Source organism: Coenobita brevimanus, chromosome 42 (genome assembly GCF_032717465.1).
Source record: "Coenobita brevimanus isolate Jiangsu-jjx chromosome 42, ASM3271746v2, whole genome shotgun sequence".
Taxonomy (NCBI): Eukaryota; Metazoa; Arthropoda; class Malacostraca; order Decapoda; family Coenobitidae; genus Coenobita; species Coenobita brevimanus.
The window spans coordinates 2,776,110-2,799,219 of NC_136995.1; the positions used below are offsets into that span (position 1 = coordinate 2,776,110).

Below are 23,110 nucleotides of genomic sequence, written 5' to 3' on the forward strand. Positions count from 1 at the left end.
TAGGAGCAAGGGGATGCGACTCAGTGGAGTGTAACCCTGAATTGTTGTGCACATGCTTGAATGTATTCATTGTTGTTGCCCAGCCCAGTCACTGCCGAGCAGCTTGTGTTTGAGGATGTGTTCTTGCTCATCGCTTTTATTTTTTATTATTTATTTATTTATTTATTTATTTATTTATTTTTTGTGCTGCGAGGACCAAGCAAATCAAGCAACGTTATTACATCAGCTATTTGTCATAAACTTGGCAATGAAGCGAGGTGAAGTGCATGCTGACAGTTTTTTTTTTTCAACCACCAGGGTGTTATTCATTATTAGTATCATTATGAATATGCCCTAGAAGACCAAACGGTAAAAAAAGAGTACTACCTGGGAGTTGTCCATTGCCTGTGGAATGCAGTGCATTGCAAGAGATGAGAGTTGTGGGAGGTGGAAGACTGGCAGCTCCATCATGACAATGCTCCTGCCCACTTATTCCATCTCATCCTGGATTTGTTTGTCTAAATATAGTGTAATAGGGTCTATAAAAAAAGCCCACATTGCTTAGAGGCACAGCAGGGATCCTTTCTTTGGCTTAGTGGTAACGTGCGCGTCAATGAAGCACAAAGGCCAGGGATCATTTCTTGGTCAGGACAGTGTGATTAATTTGTTAAGTTTCAGACTGGTTACAACAGGATCACATAGGTCTGGCAGGCTCCCTACTCTCCTGACGTGGCTCCCTGCGACTTTTAGCTATTTCCTAAACTGAGAGGATTGAGATTTAAGGACACAAATGAGATAGACAAATGCGACAAAGATCTTATTGGTGATCCCAAAAACTGACTTTACAGGATGTTTTCAGCGATGAAAAGATTCCTGGGCTAAGTGTGTTAAGTCATAGAGGGCATACTTTGAAAGGGATTAAAGTCTTAACTCAGTAATTTTTTTTTTTTTTTTTTTTTTTTTTTTTTTTTTAATAACCAGCTAAAGTTTGGATATTTTTTATCAGACCTCATATTCATGTCCTCTTGTCCTTCCATCATCATCTCTATCCACCTTTTCCATTTTTTAATACCCTTAAACATCGTAATCAGATCTCCTCTTTCTCCTCTCTCACTGAGTGTTCCAAATCTTCTTTATCCACCTTTTTCAGTTTTCTAACACCTTTAAACATTGTAATCAGATCTCCTCTTTCTCTTCTTTCACTGAGTGTTCCAGATCTTCCTTATCCAGCTTTTTCAGCTTTCTAACACCTTTAAACATTGTAATCAAATCTTCTCTCTCTCTCTCTCTCTTCTCTCACTGAGTGTTCCAGATCTTCTTTATCCAGCTTTTTCAGTTTTCTAACACCTTGAAACATCCTAATCAAATCTCCTCTCTCTCCTCACTCACTGAGTGTTGGTAACTTCAGCTTCTTCAGTCTCTCTTCATAAGGCAGTTCTCTCAAGCTTGGTAGCATCCTAGTTGCCATCCTTTGTACCTTTTCCAGTTTTCTTACATGCGTCTTCAAATGAGGTGACCATATCACTACTGCATATTCGGGGATTTCTTGTATGTTGTGGAGATGCCTCAGTCTGAGTAAGCAGTATCTGCCTTGCATCAATTTGTCCACTCCCACTGCCATAATCACACCCACACAGCCAACTGAACCTTCCCCACAGTATGTAAGCTACTGCCATGTCAGTTTCCAGTGAAGTGCTGTTCACAGCCCTCTCCCTCCCCCCACTAGTATGTATTATATTATTTTGACCCTCGTCTCCACCAAAGCCTGATCTCACATTACCTACAGGACCTGCTGGCTGACTGGGAGATTGTGTCAGCACAGGAGACGACCCTGGCTGCTAACTTACTCAAGGATGATGACCAGCGATATGAGTGGAAGGTGGAGGGGACAGAGAATGAGCAGGGTGGAGAGACAGAGAGAAGGGAGAACAGAATTAAGCCCTCTCTCTCCTCATTCTCTGTAACCCTCAACCCCATGGAGATCAAGACCTTCATTTTGGAGGTTAAGAAAGCTACAACCAGGTTTTAGTCGTAGAATGTTTTTATTATTATCACAGTATACAATTGCCAACATCCAACCAGTATTATCATTTGAAGGTGGAGGAAATCAGGTAGGAGCAGGATGGAGGTAAGGAGAATGAGGAACAGAATGAACCCCATCAGTCTGATTACATTTTGTATTATTGCCACTGCTGGAAGACTTTATTCATATTATGGGAGACATGATTCAGTGAAGGCTATATGTAACCCCTCCAAGCAAAATAGTGTACTCTGTGATGAATAAAATGGTCAGGAGTGAAGGTGATATCTAGCCTCTCCAAAGTTATATCGAAAATCATAGCCTACAAAGAATAAAAGAATCAAGAGTTAGCAGTAAAAGAAATAGGCCTATATGTCATTGGATGGAAGGGGCTGAACATTCTAGTGGTGGGAAGAATCAAGCATCATCTTTACTCATTTCACGCTGACTTGGACTAAAATTGCCATTGCATCATCCTGATTATGGAATTGTAGCCTTAGATTAACACTAGAATATGATGCTAGCCATGAAGAAGTGCTGTGGAAAGGATGGAGAGCCATAGCGTTGCCTTCTTCTGTCCTTAAGACACACAAAATACGTTGGAAAAGGATGGAAAATCTGGGCCAAGTTTGTGTAATAGAACTTTAGGAAAGGTTTGGGGAGGACTTCAGGGAGACGTCTAACCATCTGAGACCTGCCTTACAGTAATTCAGTCAGACATTGGTTGTGTTTTGGTTCAGTAGTTTTAATTCTTTCAGCTTGAGTGCATAATTTATATTTTGTTCTCGCTACTCTCACATGATTTGTCCAGCGTAGGAGAGGATTCAGAATGGAGGGGTTATTTGTGACCCTCATTTCACAAAGAGACATCTCCCTTAAATTGAGAGAAAGTTGTCTGTACACAGCAAAAATGAAATGGAAATATGCATCATCTGACTGCAGGGGTTAAGCGTCAGAGCACATGACCTCACAATGACAACTAAAATCATCTGGATTTAGAGTATGATAGATACAGTATTCATCCCCTGAGATTTAACCCTTTCACTCTGGTGCCTTCATGTGATGGCACAGATGCAGCTGGATGACTCCTCTGCCTGGTTGTACAAATATCCCTTTATTATCCCCCCAAAAGAGGATCGTGGACTGCAGAAGGTCACCTTATACAGTACTTAAGTTCGCTGAGTTCACATTTCAGACAAGGCTGGAGCCACACCTCTGAAGCCATATTAGTCATTATATTTGTGATATCTTCATATGATTTTATTCATGCTTGGAGAGGCTTTTCAAACAGGAAGGGTGAGATATAACCCTCACTCTACCCATTTTCCTCTAATCTGGCCTAAAATTGACATATCTCCATCTTGAATGCTAAGCTGTAACAGTTGATTAATAGTAGAAATACGGTATTATGCTAGTCATAAAGAAGTGCTTTGGAATGGATGTATTGTATTATCTTATTCTGCTATTGAACTAAGTGAAATTAGCCACAAAAGGACGAAAATCTGTGTCAGGTTAAGGTAAAAAAAAAAAGTATAACCTCTCCTCATCCATGGGGTTGCTTCTAATGAATAACATCATCTAGCAGCAGCAAAAATAAAGTATTAAATGCATCCCAGGATTGGAGATACAGGTACGTTTCTTAACCCTTAGATCTCGGGAGTCTTTCCTGTGGCAAATATATGGAATTAGCTAAAGTTGTTGTTGTTGCTGTGACCCCAGGCTTATGTGAACTGTGAGCCAGGTGGATTGCAGGCTTAAGTCGCCCTTCTTATAGAATTCACCATCCTCTGTTTGGGGGATAGGAAAGGTGGTGAGGGATGTCAGGCCAACTGGTTAAAGCTGTACCACCACATGAAGGTGTCCTTCTCTAGCACTTAATCAGATCATAGTAGACAAGTCATTGACCAAAGTTTAAAGAGTTGAGTAATTATTAGACAAAATACTGTAGGAGAGAGAGTTGCTTCCCTGGCAATTTAAAAAGACAGCAGTAGTAATCACTTCAGTCCAAGGGTGTGATTCTTATTCTTTTTGTCTTGAGATTATTTTATTCATCTTCAGGGTGATGTCTTATACCTAGCGAGTTGATGTAGGCTATATCTAACCCTCCCCATTTGACAAGTCTATGCAAAGCTAAATAAAATGTTTGGAGATTGCAAGAATGAAATATGTATTATCCTATGCCATTGGATTGAAGTGGTTAACCCTTCTTATGCCACTTGGGGTATTGTGATGATTGGTTGTGATGTTATAAGTGTTGAGACTATATTTATCAGTAACTATACTGGTACATTATTACAGTATATATTTCTGTGATGATAATAACTTTAGGGTTCAAAATACCCTATGATTATTAGGGTTTATTAGTTGTTGACAAATTTTCATTGACAGTTATGTAGTCCTAGCATTTGTTGAAGAATTCTTATGTACCTTTTAGTATCCATAATAGCAGGTGTGGTGGTAAATGGTAGAGATACTAATTCAAGCAAAAGTTTGCCAACAGTCCCCTGCCAGCATTACATTTATGAATATTTCTCATTCTTCCCTGGATGTCATACTTCATATTGCTATGTGTCCCATATTGAAATTTTTCTTACTATCCATCTTTACCATCAGCAAGGAAGTGGCGGCAAACTTTTGAACTTGTTTGTACATTCTTGGTATATAAAGCATTCCATTGCCCGTATTTTACTAACTTCCTCTCTCCCTACCCTCTCTCTAAGGTAACTGCTTCATTTTATTCATGGTACTGCCAGGCAATGTTACGTGGATTAAGAGAGACATTTGGTTGTGAAAGGGTTAGAAGTCATCTCCATTTACCCTTCAGTCCAGTGACATCTTTCATTGATATATTCTTGTTACCTCTGTATGACATTCAACTTTGGAGAGACCTCTTGTAGTAAAGGGATAAATGAAGTTTGTATACTAACCTCTTCAGTAAAAATATCTCCCCAAAGCTAAATAAAACTTTCAGTTGAGTGACATCTTTTGTTGGTTTATTATTGCTACCATCAAACAGCATTCATCTTTGGAGGGACCTGTTGTAGTGAAAGGATAAGTGAAGTCTGTATCTAACCTCAGTTGAAATATCCATTTAAAGCTTAATAAAACTGTATGGAAATAGCAAGAATAATATGAAGAGCACATCATTAGACTGAAGAGGTTAACCCTTCATTCCCTGAATCACTTCTTTCTGAAATTTGCTTCCCCTGAATAGTTTCCTCCCAAACTTCAACCCACAACACTTCAAGTCCAGCTGTATCAGATTTTTATGAATGGAGGACACCTTTAGTCTGGTGTTTGATTTTTTTTCTTTCTGTATTTAACCGTAATTTGTCTTTCCATCTTTTCATCCTCTGTTAAAAAAAAAAAAAGAAAGAAAGAAAAAAAAAGAATATGATACGATTGTCTGGCTGTAGCAAGAATTGAATAAATGAAGGCATCATCATCTAACTGCATGGGTAACTCAGACTGGTTCTGTAAATACAGTACAACATTTTCTATGAGATTTGTATGTAATGCTAGTACTGTAGTTTTTCACAGTAATTAATGGGGGAAAATTAAATTGAAGCCTTTCTTGCTTAGTTTTTAACCTGTTTTCTAAGTTAAGGAAAAATAAACATTAATATATCATCATCTATCAGTCAATCAATCAGTCAGTCATTGTAGTCGGTCATCAGCATCATCAGCATCAGTAATCATCAAAGCCACAAGATGGATCAAATACGATTACAGACATACCACATCAGACACTTAACTAAAACAAAACAACAAACTAAGCCCTATATCAGCAAGAAAACAGATACTGTACAAAGACAGCAAATGCACAAAATCACAAACAACTTAGCAGAAAGACAAAGACACTTCTATACATCTTGCTTTTTGTGGTAGATGGAGATGTCCATCACCCATTCATTCACTGTAGTGCTGCCTCTAGGTGGCTGTACACTGAGTGACAAACCTAATGGTTTCCTGTAAGTCGGGAAACCATTTACATTGCTGGGTGGTAACCGTATAACTAAACAGTAGGGTGATACGGAGCCAACTTTGGTGGCCCAGTTATCTGGATGGAGAGATGCAAATGTGGCATCTGGGAATCGACTTTCACTCTCTTCCCTCCACCTTGCTGTGGCAAGGCACAGTCTAACGCAAGGGAACATGAGTTCCTTGCAAGGGTGGTTGCTTTGCTGTGGTTGATGGGTCTGTTCAGCCAGACAGACCAGGGTTACTCCTCCTCCTCCTTATCATCATCTTGCATATACAATACACCCTCATTGTATGGTTGTGTGGTTTGTGGTCATTTGTTTATACAGACAATAAGAATTTAGGCTCCCTCCTCCCCCCCTTTTTTCTTTAAATACAGTTTGAATGCATTTCTGCTTATACAGTCATTATGATCCTGTATGAAGCTTCACTGGTCGATGCAGTGTCACTGTTTTCACTTATAAATTGCCAGCGTGCAAACTGACAGTTGTTTCAAGATGGACTTTGAACTCAATCACTATCTGGTGCGTTAGTTTCAGTGATAAGCCAGTAGTGTGGGTGCTGGAGCTCAAGCAGCAAATGAAGTGAAATAACCTCCAGTTTAAGTGAGCTGGAAGCATTTTTAAACTTTTGTTTGGTGGTAAGCAGTAGTGAAATGCAGTGAAGTAAAATAACCACCAGTTTTGTGAGTTGAAAACTTGTTTTTCGACTTTGTTCAGTGGATGACCCTTGGCCAAAAAGAAATCACCATTGAACCCGCATTATAATCAACTCAGTATATAATTAAATCATTATACACCAAGTTTTCAATAATGCATCCCAACCGTATTACGAAGTTGGACTCTGTATACTGTATTTTGAAAGGGCATAATCCAAGAGTTAGAGGAGTTGAAATGTATTATTTGAGAGGAGTATGTGGAGTTACATGGAGTGACAAGCAGAGAAATGAAGAAGCTTCAGTGTTTTGATGATGATGTGGAAGTGGTTCAACGTACCCTGAGATAGTTTAGCCAAGTGAGGAGGACAGAGAATGAGACTGACTAGGAGAGTGTATGACTGAGGTCCTGTATAATGGGGAGAGAGGGAAAGGGAGACTGAGAATGAGGTTGTGAGACAAAGTAGAGAAGTATATGAATGTGGAAAGTTTGAGCAGGAGGGAGGGCAGAGGATAGGGTGATATGGAGTCAGTTTGTGGCCACGAACCCTTCACCTCCCCCCCCTCCAGGCCCCTGCCCCCAAGATAAAGGAGTCTGATTACATATAGATATTGTAGATATGCTCCAACAGAGGCATCCATAACCTAAAATACTACACATATCAGGCATTTTCAGACATGTATTTTGTTTCCCCAATCTATCCAGTAGTGGAATCGGCCCCCGTTTCATATGGTTAAAGCTCCACTCCTGATATTTTAAACCCCTTGAACCTGCATTATGTCCTTCTAAGTTCATTCTTGCTGCTGCCTGATCATGTTACTCATCATAAGAAAGTTCTCTTCTATGGAAGGGGTATATTTATGCTAATTCTAACCCCTCCAGTTTGAAAAGTGTGTCCTAAGCTGATTACATTTGTTTGTAGCAAGAAAAAATATGAAAATTCTGGCCTCAAGTGCTTGAAAACTATGACCACCATAAATCAGATTTAATTCTGTTATGAGAGAAAAGAAAAAGGTATAGAAGTGAGGTGTGGAATTGCTGAGTAGTTAAAGAGGAATGAACTTAGATGGTTTGGACATGTACAAAGAATGCACATTGATATGGTGCCAAAGCAAGTGTGTGAAAGTGAATCAGAGACCAGTGTTAGCAGAGACAGACCCTATATGGTATGGAAAGAGAGAGTGGAACAATACACTGAAAGAGTTGGAAGAGGAAGTGGATTGTTTGAGAGAGTGGGAAAGCTGTGTAAGACGGAGGTGCCTGGAGGTGCTTCTGTGATAGCCATCCACTGTTTGGGGGGTTCTCAGTAGGAAAGGTGTTGGAGATGATGACAGTGAGGCCTAATAACCATAGGCCTTAAATCCCAGCACAATCCCTGCATCTCTCTCTCTCTCTCTCTCTCTCTCTCTCAGGTACAAACAAAATTGTTCAGAGCATGGGGGCTGCATGAATGAAGGTGTTAGTTTCAACATTAACTAATGAGTGTGAGACTGGTGTGGCATGAGAATGAAAACATGAGCAGGGAAGCTGAGCTTGTTGAGGAATGTGTAGACTGGATACTAAGAAAATAATTATTTGATAAAGAAATGGAGTAAGCTAAGGAAGATTGGTGATAATTAGGCTGAAGGGTGTACTTAGATGGTACAGTCATGTAGAGAGAAACGGCTGATGTATGCTATTGAAAAAGGCTATATGTGCAATAAGCTCTGAAAAGAGAGTAGGTATGGGAGGCAAACAAGTAGGATGGATATATGGTTAGTATGAAGAGTATTGTGTTGAAGCTGGTGAGACAGGATACAGTATAATGGTCCTATTAATGGAACTGGTTGGTTGGAACATGTACGGAGATGCACGTGAAAAGGGTTTTGTACTCCTTTTTAACTAGATTGTGTGACGGACTGACTATTTGGAAGGTAGTAGTGGTAGTAGTTGTTCCTAAGACAGTCTGGCTGAACAACCCCGAGTTCCTAAGGAAGGCCACAGCCGAGACCAGGCTTTCCCACAGAGCTCTCAAGGAGTGTATGTTGTGTTGTTGGCATAGGTGATTGTGTGGAATGCAGTCTCCCATAATGTGCTTAATAGTATGGCGTGCTGTGTTGCATCCTAGACAGGCATCAGCAATGGAGTCATCCAGCCTCTTCTGATAACGTAAGGGCTGGATGATGCCCACATCTCAACTTGGCCAAGTGGACCCTGTCCTCACAAGGGAGATAGGATTCAGAAGGGTGGATATTGGGAGGCCGTGCATGCAGCTGTGTGTTGTCTTTAAGTAACTGAATGGAGCAGCGAGTGATTTAAGTATGGATATGCTTCTGGAAGCTGGTCTGAGGTGGGCAAGGAGGGAGAGATGACAGTATTTGTGTATGGTATCATGTGCTGGGTGTTGTTTTGATGTTCCTTGGTGTGTGTGGATGTGCTGCCATGTAATGTAGTGGATGTTGTGGGTTTGTGGATGCTGCAGCGAGAATTTGGGTGCCTCTCATGTCTAGATGATCCTTGACTTTGAGGAGTTTGGTTTCTTGATGTAGGTGGTCTGTAAGTTTAGTAGCTGTGCAGCCTGTGATGATTTTTAGGGCCTTGTTCTGTATGGTCTGTAGAGTGTTGTAGTGTGTTTTGGTGAGGTTAGAAGCCCAGGCAGGGCTTGCATAATTCATCACTGAACGTATGTATTGTTTGTATACTGTGGTGGTGGTTTCTTTGTTGTTTCCGAATGTTGTATGGGCAAGTGACCTCAAAGCATTGAGTCTTGGTGTTATTTTATTTTTAATGTTTGTGATGTGTTGTTTAAATGACGTTGATGTATTGTATGTTACACCAAGGATTTTAGGGGGGGGGTAGGGGAGTGTTGTTTATGGTGAGGTGTGAAATGTGAGTGTTCTGCTGGCCAGTTTGTGAGAAGGGTCACTGTAGATTTGGCTGGGGCTATTTTGAGCCTGTTTGTGGTGAACCATTCGTGTAGTGTGATGAGGTAAGGTTTGAGGATGTGTGCGGCTGTGTTTGCGTTTTGGTGTGTACATGTGTTATGTCATTTGCATAGGAAGCTATGTGTATCTGTGGTGTGTGGGGTGTGGGAATGTTGTGCATGTATAGGTTCAAGAGTGTAGGGGACAAAACAGATCCTTGGGGGACACCGTTTGTTAAGTTTCTGATGTTCGAAGACTGACCGGCAAATGTTACATGTGCACTTCTGCCTCCTAAGTAGTTTGCCAGCCATCTTTTTGTGTTATTGTGCATGTTTGTGTTGAATATTTTGTTTGTGAGGTTGTGGCGGGGGATGGCATCAAAAGCTTTGTAAATGTCTAGTGTGATAAGGAGTGTTCTGTGTGGTGGCCTAGCTGATTTCATACCATCAAAAACTCTGTGTAAGGTCTGTGAGAAGAGTGTGGAGTGTAGTGGCCTAAAACCATGTAGTGTTGGGGCTAGGGGTGTGTGAGGTGTAACTAGTTGTAATACCAGTCTTTCAGTGACTTTTGAGGGGGTGCAGAGGAGTGTGATGGGGCGGTAGCGCATCAGTAAAAAAATAAAAAAATAAATAATAAACAAATAAGTAATCAATGTGCTGATATATATGCTTGTGAAGTAGTCAGGATTCTGGGGCTTAAATGGAAAGTGAGAGTCTGGCCCATTTCATTAAGCATGCTGTACTTTGACAACTAAACTTTGTGTTAGCTCTTCCCAAGGATAAGAATTGAATTGAATTGAAATATTTATTGTTGTAAAAGGTATAGAGAGATCTCTTCCTTGTTTTCTGGACCCTTTACGTTAGTTCGTAGAGAAAAGGTCAGGATGATGACAGTTATATATACAAATTATTTCTACTGAATCCGTAACAGTAATAAGCACATATTACGATTAATAATTGAAATACCATCTGTGGAAACTCAGGGCATCACCACACCCCCAGGAGGAGACTACGGAGGGGTAGATGGTGCGCTCGCCATGTCCATTCAATACAGACATAAGTCCCGCCGGGCCGCACACCCCTGTTCCCTGGAGTGCACCCAACGTGACCACCCCAGTCCGATTGCACTACCTTTTGGGCAAGCTAGCCCTCTCCAGGATCAGGGTGGAGCTGAAAAATCAGCTCCAAGCAGCATCCCAGTGACGGCCAGTAGCTGCGCAAACCAAGAGAAGGCCTGTAGCTGCTCTAATACCCAGGAGACGGTCCGTAACTGCTCCGATAAAAAAGGCAACAGCCTGTAGCCGTGCCCTTGTGACAGCCGGTAGCCGCACACAAAAATCGTGCCCCCAAAAAGGAGACAGCCTATAGCCGCTCCGACGGGTGCTGCTCAAACCCCTTGCTGAACCCATGACAGCTTGAAGCCGCACGTAGGGAAGGAACAGTACGCCCCCTCTCCTTCTGCAGTTGCCTTGGAGGGCACGACACCAGCAACGGCCTGTAGCTGCTCCTCGTCTACATGTCGCCCTCCATACGGAACTTTGGTGACGGCCTGTAGCTGCACCTGGAGTCAAGCAATGGCCTGTTGCCGCACTTCATCTGCGGTCCTGTCAGGGAGTCGGGCCCCAGTGACAGCCGGAAGCCACACTGACAGCAAAGGGATGGTCTGTAGCTGCCCTCCATCTGTTGCCCAAGGGGATTCGGTGATGGCTAGTAACTGCGCCGGGAAGGATGCCAAATTCCCTCACCCCCTGTGACTCCACAACGTGAGAGTGACCTGTAATCAGCCCTGCCTACTGGCGGGAGCGCAGGCCGCATCTCTGACCACCCAGACCGAGGCAACCTCCAGGAGGAGGACTTCTGCCCCAAGGACTGGTGGAGAGGCCCAGTGTTATCCCCAGGGTTATTCTCCATCCGGTCAGTCCCCAAGGAGGATCCCCACCTGATGGACTTCTGCCAGGAGTGACACCGCTGCCCCACTCTGACGGCAACACAGTAGGAAGGAGACTGCAGCCGACGGACCTTCGAGGGTGCCCCCAGGACCCCGGGGTGAGACCTCTCCCCTCCCCGACGAAGGCGACGCCCTTCCTCCACCACGTGCCTAAGGGAGCACCTGCTGAACCTGTTTGGCCCTAGCCCTGAGGGCCAGACCCCAGACCCCAGTCCCGACAGTGAGGGGACCTTCACCATGCCCAGCCCAAGCCCTCAACGAGAGACGACGCCAATGCGAGTTGTCCCATGGCCGCGGGACGAAGGGACTCCTGAAGGGACTCTCCCTACTCCTGGCCGACAACTGTGAGTCCCCAGGCCCTCCCCCTTCCCCTTTGCCCGATCAGTGACTGTGATACATAGTTCCCACAGATAGTAAGTGAGAGGCAAAGACTGTGCAGTGCAAGTGAATAGTGAAATCCAGTGCTGTGATAAAAGACGCTTGTGACAGGACATATCCGACTTGTGCAGAACGAAAGGCAAAACTCTGTCATTATCATAACTCTGTGACAGTGCATATCCACCCTGTGTAAGTCAAGTGACAATATATATCTCGGAAATCAGGAAATAGAGTCAGTGTCAGAATAAGGACTCTTGAACCACCCCGTGCACAGTAAAAGCTATATTTTGCCTTGTCACTGTGAAACGAGCCTCACGTGCAAGGGCTGTGAAAACTGTGTATTGCCTCCTTACCCAGACTTAGCCCATTGCCTATCTAGAATCCCGCGAGATACTTGAAACCCATCTCCCAGCCTGTGTATTAACTTTGTCTAGCATATCGTGTGAATTGTCTTCCCGTTCTGTAGCGGAGAATTTGTTAATATACTCGTGTAAGGTTGTTGCCCTGTGTTTTTATGCCCCGTTCCTCTCTCCGGTCTTGAAAGGGAACCCAGCTGCACCCTAGGCATTCTCAGGGCGGGAAGCCGACCTAAAAACGCCTAGCAGAACGATAATATTTAAGCAGTATTTAGTATTTTCTTGTACAGTAGATGAAAAATGGAAACGGCAACGTTAATTTTTCGTACACCGTTCCACGCGATTGTCTCGCACTTCGCTCAGAAAATTTAGTTGGCGATAGGTGACAACAACTTCACCATGTGTCGGGTTTTCCTTTCTTAAACCTTTAGCCGATGATCCGGCTGTGAGTTGGAATTTGGCACTAGGTTCTTATTGTTCTTTCTTAAAACATAGGAACATCGTTCAGATACATATTTCGCGTTTATGGGTTCTTTGCCCTCGGAAAAATTCCGCATGGCATCTAGAACTGAACTTCACCCCTGTTTGTTAAATGAGGTGTATTTATAAACGTTAAGTACCATTTTTGATTAACAGTATCAACAGTTGCCCATTATCATCATGAATTAGTCTTCTTTGTCATATTTTCACGGTAATGTTCACTCGAGCTTGGTTGTGACGTGTTGGGTAGCTCTGCGAGTCGACAGTATAGATAAATGATCGTAAACATAACAAGTATAAGAAAATTTACAAATACAAACCAAGGCCAAACATGTACAGTAATATCTGCTTACATAATTGCTTATTCGCTGGCTTATCGCTGGGCAGCTAAGAGATTAGGAGGTGGTGGGGTTTGCACTAAGTACGATACGTTAGTACTGACTTGAGTTACGGTACAGTGGAAGCTGGGTGACGCCGTTAACCATGCTTGACTAGTCTAGCTTAGCGTGCTCAAGATGAAGTTTGGCCACAAGTGAAAAGCATTGTCGTAGAAAAACTTAGCAAAAATGACTTAAATAACACGGGATGACATTTAATCATCATCCATACTCTTTGGGGGGGGGGGGGATGTAGTTCAGAGAGCCAGAAGAAAAATATAATTGATGTACTGTAATGAGCTGCTAACCAAACTTTGTTGAATGAGCCACACCACCATTCAAACCCCTTGAATCCTGGCTCCACCAGATAGGTCATAAAATATCCTGAATACTGCATCATTTTCACCTTTCAGTCAGTCCAATGACTGTCATGTTAAAAGGGGATGCCAAACCTTGCTCATGTACTCTGCACAAAATTCATCCTGCCAACTTGATTTCTTGTTAGTTCCTAAGCTGTGTTAGCATCAATACCTCTCTCTCTCACTCATATAACATTTTTATCCACTTTCTGTATATACACATTTCCATACTCTGTTTTTTTTTCATCAGCATATGTTTATCTTACCTTCTCTTAAACTGATTTAAATCAGTTCACTAAACTGGCATGCACAACATATTGAGGTATAGTACAGTACTTTGTTCCAGAGGTCAACATTTGGTGGGGGTGCCCATCATCCACTCACAGTGTAGGGTAAATCTACATTGAGTGACAAGCCAAATGATTTCCTGTAAACCAGGAAACCATTTAATACTTTGGGTGGTAACCTTATAACTAACCAACGTGTGTTCCCTACGTTCCGACAAGTGGGTTTGCAGAGAGTTAGTGCTCTTCCCTGGAAAACAATATACTAAAAAATACAAACAAGAAGCCTTGGACCGGGATAGACAAACAGGTGATGACCAAGGACCAGACAAAGGACATGGTATGGATTGCAACGTGGAATGTAAGGAGTGCAAATGATGAGGTGAAAGGAGAGCAGGTGCTTGAGGGTGCAAATGTGGACATATATGGATTAACTGAGACAAAATGGAGAGGTGAGAGAGTGGGAGTGTGGATGGAGTATATGTGTGAGAGTAGGTGAGAATGAGAGGTCAAATAATGATGTATATATTGTTGTGTACAACAGATGGAAGGAGAATATAAGAGTACTGTATAGATCAGTTGGGTCAAGGATTGTGTGGTTATGATTAAAAGTAGGAACACAAAAGTGGGAGACTGTGTGTGTAAGCACTAATGCAAGATCTTGCAAGCAGAGTGAGAGAAGTGTTCTGGGCAAATGTGGAAGTGTGCATGGAAAAGTTTGAGAGGAATGAGAGTGTTTTTGATTGGAGATATGAATGGAAAAGTAGGGCATGTGAAGGTGGATGGAGTAGTTGGGAAGTGGGGTGTGCCTGCAGAAGTGGATGAGAATGCCAGTGCTCCAGTGGACATTTGTGGGGGGAGGGGGATGGTGATAGCTAATACCGTACCCACTTTAGACGCAAAATTATTCACAGGTATACGTGGCGATTGACGAGAAAGGTGGATGGTGAACTGAATGAACGAAAGGCAATGATTGATTATGTATGTGGATGACAGAATGAGGTGGATGCAAGAGCATACAGAGACTGGGGGAGTGGACTTTCTGGCCACCACTTGGTGGTGGTAAAAGTCAAGGTTCAAGTGCAGTGAGGGAATAGAAGAAGGGAAGGACAGGAGGAAGTAGTCCATACAAAGAGGGTAGAAATGTTGCAAGGGGATGGAAAAAAAGGCATACCAGTAATATAAGAGAGAAATGGAGGAGTGATTGAGAAAATATGAGTTGGGGGAGGTGGAAGATGTGTGCAAGATATTCACAGAAGAAATCTGTGCAGCATGTGAGGTGGTGTGTGGGGTGAAGAGAAGATGTAAAGGGATGCAAGGAACAGCATGGTGAAATGAAGAGGTGAGACAAGCTGTGGCACAAAAGAAAACATACAGTGAGTGGATGGGAAGCAGAGGCATGGAGGATGTTGAGAGATTTACATGGTGTGAGGAAGAGAGAGGTGAAAAGATTAGTAAGAGAGAGTAATGAGAGTAGATGAGGAATTTGGAAGGAATTTGAGTGTAAAGTGGAGGGAATGAAAGAAAATGTTCTGGTAGGAGGTAAATAGAGTTAGACTTGGTGATAAAGATGTTAGTAGGGGAGTGAGAGTTAAAAATGATAGATTGCCAGTGGAGAAGGGAGAAAAAGTGAGCAGATGGAGAGAACACTTTCAGGATCTGTTAAACAAAGAGAATGAAAGTAGTTAATGTGATGATAAATGGCTGGGGAATGGGTGGGAGAAGGAGGGAGGTGAGAAGGGAGGAAGAGATCAGTAGGATGGAAGTAGTGAAAGCAGTAAAAAAAATCAGAATGGGGAAAGACCCAGGAATTGATAGTGTGTGTGGTGAATGCTGAACCATGGGGGAGAGACAGTAGTAGAATGGATATAGAAGATGTGCAGATTGGCCTGGGAGGAAGGTGGAGTCCCAGGATTGGAAGTCATGTACTGTATAATTAGTCCCCTGTACAAAGGAAAAGCATGGATGGATAGACAAAGGAAAAGGAATAAAAGAAATATGTGGTAATTACAGGGGCATTTGTCTTCTTAGTGTAATAAGAAAAGTATATGGTAGTATACTTATTGACAGAGTTAGGGAAATAACAGAGGAATTAGTTGGAGAAGAACAGGGAGGTTTTAGGTAGGGAAGAGGTCAGGTAGATAAGATATTCATCCTTAGGTCTTTTGTGGAAAAGTTTCTAAAGAAGGGAAAGAAGTTGTATGTGACCTTCATGGATTTGGAGAAAGCATATGACAGAGTGGATAGAGAAGGAATGTGGAAAATATTAAGAATATTTGGAGTAAATGGGAGGTTGATGAATGCTGTGAACAGTATGTATGGGGGTGCTAAGGCTGTAGTGCGTGTGGATAGTGAACTGTGTGAATTTTTCTGTCTGAATGTGAGATTGAAACAGGGATGTGCCATGTCTCCATGGTTGTTCAGTCTGCATATGGATGGGGCTATAAAAGAGATACAAGGTAGGGTAGTGGATGTTGGAGTGGCCCTGGTGATAGAGGGCAGTGTTTGGAAACTCCCTGTACTGTTGTTTGCAAATGGTACTGTATTGTTAAGTGAAGATGAATGGGAACTGCAAGGCTTGGTGAATGAGTTTAGGAGTGTGTGTAAGAAACAGAATCTGAAGGTGAATGTAGAGAAGAGTACCGGTAAAGTTAAGGTCTTTGAGAGAAATGAAGTCACTGAATGTACAGTGAGGTTGGATGATGTGGAAATGGAAAATGTAAATGCATTTGAGTACAGTACTTGTGTAGTGCAATGAGTAAGGATGGATGTTTGGAGGATGAAGTGCTTGAAAGGGTACAACAAGGAAGAAAGGTTGCTAGTTCTTTGAAAGCATTAAGAAATAGGGAAGTGAGCATGGAAGTAAAAAAGTCTGCATGATTGTAGGGTATTGTGATACCAACTCTAATGTATGAAAGTGAAGCTTGGACCCTGTTGGAAGGACACAAGTCAAGAGTGAGAGCAGTGGAAATGAGTTATTTGAGAGAAGCATGTGGTAGTTACATGGAGAGACAGACTGACAAATGAGGAAGTGAAGGAGCATTGTTTTGTGGATATGGATGCGATAGAAAGCATTGGGAGAAATGCATTGAGTTGGTTTGGCCATGTGGAGAGGATGGAGAGCGAGAGACTAATGAGGAGAATGTATGTGAGTGAGGTGGAGGGGGGGAAAGGGAGGGGAGGCCGAGGATGAGATCGATGAATGGAGTGGAGAGGTAGGCTATATGAGAGAGAGAGAAGGATGTGAGCTGGAGGGAGGGCAGCGAAATGGTCGGGGACAGGGCGATGTAGAGGCAATTTGTTTGTGGCCATCCTTTACAGGATTGAGGAGTCTGGCAATAGATAGATAGATAGATATTAAACCGTGGTCTTGGTTAGCCAGACAAGAGATTATGTCCTCTAGTTTAACGTTTCCAATTGTTACTCCCAACTACTGTTAGTCCCTTCAAGGCAGGTACCCCCATAGTTGCATGTTTCTGGACATCTTCAAGAATTTTCTTTTCTTGTTACATGTTCAGGGTGGGGTGGCCAGATCTGTACATAGGACTCCAGATGGGGATGTATGGACATTTTGCACTGTGATCCAAAACCTCATTCATTTATGTAATTAAAAGTTTGAGGCAAAAGGACCAGCACACCATTTGCTTTGCTGCATTAGCTTTTGAATGTTATCCAAATTTGGTGCTGTCATAGATGGTAGGTAGTGGCGACCATCATCCACTCACTTGAGGTAGTGCCACCTACTTGTTCCTTCACTTTTATCGTTCTTTTTCTGTGTCTGCCCTCCTCTCTTACTGTTTCTCCCCTCTTTCCTGTCACATTTTATTGTTATTCTTTTCGTTTCAGGTGGCTTTACATTGAATGACAAGCCAACTGGTTTCCTGTAAGCCAGGAAACCATATACAGTGCTTGGTGGTAACCACGTAACCAATCCATATGTGTTCTTTGTGTGTTGACAAGTGGATTGACAGAGGGATAGTGTCCCTCCCCGTAAAACAGCTACAGTAACTTAAACACAAATGACGACCCCTTACAAGATTGTGGCATCTGGCTATAGAAAGATACAGTAGACATATACAGTACAGAACTAGGACACCTAAATCTTTTTCTTTACATATACAGTACAGAACTAGGACACCTAAATCTTTTTCTTTACATATACAGTACAGAACTAGGACACCTACATATTTTTCTTTGCATTCTGCAGTTAACTGTTGTGATTTGAGGGAGTAAGTGTTCACTAGTATGTGCTTACCGAAGTGCAGGGTTATGCATTTGGAGACATTGGACTTGAAGAGCCACTGGTTAGACCCTGCCTTTAGGTCTTGAATGTTTTCCAAGATCTGGACAATCTTTTCTTGAAAGTTGGCAGGAAGTGTGATTGAATGTGTTTTGAAAGGTCATTGATGAAAATTAGGAAAAGGACTGGACCAAGAACAGATTCTTGAGGTACTCCACTTGAAATTGCTGATTATTCTGAGAGAATACATCTGATACAGACTTGTTGGTTTCTGTTAGAGACGGAATCTGTCCACCTGAGGAGGGGTTTCTGATGCTATATTTATGGAGCCTGGGGACCAGACACCCATGTTGTACTGTATGAAATACTTTGGCAGAATCAGAATATATGACATCAACTGGTATATAACCCTGTATCCACAAATTCAGACCAGTCTTTTGTTGCTGTCAGGAGGTTCGAAAGGCATGATCTACTCCGTCTGAATCCATGCTGGTTGTTACAGAGAATGTTGTGTTTTTCAAGGAATTGTTCTATAATTTTTTCTGAGATTATTGCTTCACAGGTTTGATTCAATGATAAAGAAAAAGATAGACTCTGGGATGACGATACGTATGGTTGTTCGTTTGGGGGATTAATGAGACTGTAGTTTTGGGTGGGGATTTAAATGGTTATGTGGCTGAAGCAGCTCAAGGATATGAAGGGGTGCATGGGGATATGCACACATGGTATGAGGAATGCAGAATGGGAAAAGATACTTGAATTTGGGGAGGCAGTGAACATGATTGTGTGCAACATGCATTTTAGGTAAAGAGAGAGTTGCCAAGCTTTGGATCCTTACACCTTGAAGAGGGTTGTATGAGATTGGCTCTTACCAGTTTACCAAAATAACATGAAATGGCATTAATAAAGTCAACTTTTAACAAGGACTTACTGTCTTTCAAATTTCAGGAAGTGTGGTTGTTGGAGCCTTCATGAAAAATGTTGAAGCCACTCAGATCTGCTCTTATCCAGCAAAGCACAAGACTGAAGACTACATCGCAGATACAGAACCACACTGGACATTGTAGAAAGGTTGGTAAAACTCAGCACTGTTGTAGTGTCAACCAGTCATTGCTTTGTTTTCATCTGACTGATCTGGGCCTTTCCTCTCTAAGTCAGGTATGAGGTAGGAATGAGTCTCCTTGATTACTAGTCAAGTTGACCATTCATTTTGACTGCACTTGACCATCAACTGATCTGAAGCAGGTTAGGATTCAGTGTCACATAAAAACATGCTGTTATGCTTAATAGTGCCACCTGTACTACGAGTCTGCCTACTTTACTTCTACACTGTGATGAAACATTCTTTATATTTCATTCATGTTTCCTTTGGACGGGCTATTCAGTGTATTAGACATCAGACTGGTGGAATTAGACATAGCCTTCGTTGACCCCTTCAGTACTAGAGGTCTGCCCTAATTTGAATAAACTTATTTGATGGTTATAATGGGAAAGGTGCAGTGTTTGTGATGGTGTGTAAATAATCGTTTCCTTTAATATGTTGCCCTTTTTATTATTTTTATTTATTTATTTATTTTGCTATTAATCCATTAGTGTCCAGTATTGCTGCATGTAGGAGTTTGTTGGAAGGGTACGTAGCATATTGCCTCTTCCTGTTGCTTCATAACCACAAAGCTTATAGGTCCATAGCTTGGGGTTCCTATCGTTATTTACTTCTGAAAATTCCTGGTTCTGCCTCTTTAACACCTCGAATCAAAATGATGTCCTGTTTAGTTACTCTTGTTCCTGCCAGATGACTTTATTCACCCTAAAGGCCTTTCATGCTGAAAAGGTTTACTAAGGATATAGCTAACTTCCTCAGTTTGAAAAGTCTGTCCCGAGCTGATGGAGAAGAATATGGTGAAATGAAAAAGGACATCCCCAGACTCAGTGGATTAAACAGAAACTGGACACAAATGGGTTAATTTTGCAGTCATCAACAGAAAAATTGTCTTTTAAATTTCTCCTACAATGGGCGCTCACATAATGCACGAATATTGTACCCAGAAGCTCCCGCTTTATGAGAATTCCGATTTATAGGACCATATGTTTACATGTTAAAGGATTTTGTGGTACCGAAGCCACCCCCAAGTTCACCTTTGGGGCAATTTTCAGTTTTTTCCAGGACATTTACCTACCTAATAAAGACCTGATTACATACAAACACTGGAGGATTCCTCACCTTGAACAGAAGAGGTTGTGGGCTTGATGGGGGGAAGCAGAGTGGGGTTCCGTGGCCAAAAAAAAGAGAGCAAAGATCTCAAAGAGCATGGGTGGAGCCAGAGCGAGGGGAGAGGGTGGACTGTACTGGGGCAGGAATGCTTAGTGAACCGTGACAACACCCAGTGCATACACCTGATAGTAATACATCATAGGCTGATGTAACCCGTATTATGAGTATCACTGGCCACATTGTGTCTGTTCCCACCACATCATGACCCTAGTTTGCCGTGTTATGACTGTTTGAACTATAATTTGGGGCCTCTGGCCGCTTTATTTTTATCATCCCACATAGTTTGGTGTTCAATAAAATGGGCAGCTTCCTCCACCTGTGTAATGTCTATCATTTTCGTGTTGTGACTAAATTTGGACATAAAATTTGCCTTCCGTGTTATGTGAGTTTTGCACTGTAGGATCACATATTATGTGAGCGCTGACTGTGCTTCTTCTTTCTCCTTGAATCATTCTTTGTCTGTCATCCATCCTTCCTATTTCATCCCATTCTTCCTGTTGCTTTTTAACTCTTCTTTCCACTCTAGGTGGCTCCGCACTGAGTTACAAGCATAATGGTTTCTTGTAACACAGGAAACCAGTACAGTGCTGGGTGTTAACCGTATAACCAAATAAGGAGAAGGAAAACTCCAAACATAAACTGGAGTTTTTGATTGGGTTAAGTGTCCCCCAGATTCCCTCTGTCTAAAATCACTAAAACATGGCAGACAATTCAGAGTGCCTCAGCGGGCCCAATACCTTCCCAGGGCCCCAAACAAATGGGCAGGTTCTCATGGCCATGTGGAATGTGAGAGGCATGAATGAGGAGAGCAAGAGGGTGAAAGTAGTGAATGTGTTCATGAGTGCGAGATATGCCGTGGTTGCATTGTGTGAAATAAAGTTGAAAGGGTGTGGAGTGGAGGAGTGGGAGGGTGTGAAACGTGTAAGGTCAGGAATGAATGGACGAGGAAGATACAAGGAAGGAGTTGCTTTGTTGAAGAATGAACTGTGGCACAGTGGAATGAGAGATTACAAATGTGCCAGCTTAAGATGTATGTATGCCATGTCAAGTTTGAGAAGTTGAAACTGGCAGTGATTGTAGCGTATGCATCGTGTGATGACAGGAGCGAGACAGAGAAAGACAGGTTTAGGGATGAACTGGATGAAACAGTGGGAGAAATGCTGAGGAGTTATAAATTGTTTGTAATGGGTGGTATGAATAGGAGAGTAGGCACAGGTCCTGTGAATGATGTAATGGGTAGTAGTGGAGTACCAGGAGAGAATGATAATGGAAAGTGACTGAAGGACATGTGTCAGGAAAGGAGGTTGTGCATTTGTAATTTTTAAATCAGATATAAAGATGCACATAAATATACATGGTACAGAAAGAATGGAGATCGTGTTGAAAGGAGCATGATTATTGACGTGCTCGTAGAGAAAACGATGCTGGGAAGTGTTGCTGACACAAGAGCAGTGAGAGGAAAATGACGAGGTTTGTGAGATCATATGATTGTGGTATGCAAGATCAAACTGAGAGGAGTGAGGTGGACCAAAAGAGAGAGGAGCAGTCAGAGAGAGAGACTGAAAGTCTAGAAGCTGAGGATTAAAGAAATGGCAGATGAATACAAGGCCAAGGTAGGGACAGAGTAGGAATCAGAGAATTGAAATGAAAATGGATCTGGACAGCGTATGGGGATTGCTTAGTTAGGAATGCAAAAGCAGTATGTGGTGTTGCAAGAGTAACAGTGAAGAAGAAAGGTATGGCATGGTGGGATGAAGAGGTTAAGAGAGCAGTGGAGGAAAAGAGGAAGAAGTGGCTAGAGTGGATACTGGACAGGGGTTCAGTTGAAATAAGAACTGAATATATTAAGAGCAAGAAACACGTAAAGAGACTAGTGAAGAGGAAAAAGAAGGAGGTAAATGATGATCTAGGAAGAAAGATGAATGCAAATTAATAAAAAAATTGGAGATTATTTTGGAAAGAGGTGCAGAAATGTAGAAGTGACAGCAGGAAGAAGTATGAAAGTGTGAAGGATGTAAGTTGTAGATTATTAACCCACAGGGATGAGGTAAGGACTAGATGGAAAGAATATTTGAAAGCCTGATGAATGGGAGCAGAGCCGCTGTAAACATGATTGGTTTTGGAGATGTGCAGAGAAGGAATACAGTGATAGAAAACATGACACTCGCACAGGTGAAGAACACTGTGAAGCGGCTGAAAAATGGGAAAGCAGCTGGTTTTGATGAGATGTAAGCAGATTGACCCTTTGTACACTGCTTCTTCTCACTCTGCCCTAGGGTGGGAAAGGAGATCTGGATAATGATGATGATGATGATAAAAATCTCTTGCATACTATAAAGATGACATACAGTAATCAGGTGCATTGAAGTAGTTGTGATATTTGAAATATATCATCAGATAGCCAGTCCTCATTACAAGGTAGGGATGTTGTTTTAAAGTACAGTGAACCCTCTATAATTCGGATTAACTGGGGGGAACCCTATGTCGAATTATCCAAAATTCCGAATTATTGGGGCTCATGCTTGCCCCTATCCCCAAATCACACCCATGCTCACTAACACATGGCTTTTTCACAAAAACATTGAACAATACAGGATATTATTACTTTATACTCAAAGAATGCACAATACAAAAAATAAAATATGTCAGACCTTGATAATGAAGTCTTGCAGCACAGTAATAGAGTTCAATACACTTAACTGTACCGAAGATACTGTTTCATTCATTTTTTTTCATTCATTGCCAGACACCATGTATCCCAGACGGGGTGGCCAAGGGCTTAGAGTTAATTGTTTTACAGGGAGGGGCACTAATCCTCCACCAACCCCACTTGACGTAGGGATGCCAACAGCATCTGGTGTTCCCAGGCGGTCACCCA

At 42.2% G+C, this 23,110-nt stretch overlaps 2 protein-coding genes across 4 annotated transcripts in view; both read left to right on the plus strand.

The window, feature by feature from the left end:
• The window catches only part of LManII (Lysosomal alpha-mannosidase II), an 87,497-nt gene extending 68,513 nt beyond the window's left edge, over positions 1–18,984 (plus strand). For 2 of the 3 annotated variants that reach the window (XM_080270727.1, XM_080270729.1), the window contains one exon: positions 1,766–5,421. In XM_080270727.1, coding sequence (XP_080126853.1) covers positions 1,766–2,008 — 243 coding nt within the window. In that variant the 3' untranslated portion in view covers positions 2,009–5,421. Of the gene's footprint in view, positions 1–1,765; positions 5,422–18,908 lie in introns of those variants that run through there. The other variant, XM_080270728.1, reaches the window with a different exon arrangement.
• The window catches only part of LOC145397667 (putative cytochrome P450 CYP44), a 58,274-nt gene continuing 54,102 nt past the window's right edge, over positions 18,939–23,110 (plus strand). Inside the window, exon 1 of the mRNA XM_080270707.1 lies at positions 18,939–19,031. Coding sequence (XP_080126833.1) covers positions 18,939–19,031 — 93 coding nt within the window. The remainder of the gene's footprint in view (positions 19,032–23,110) is intronic.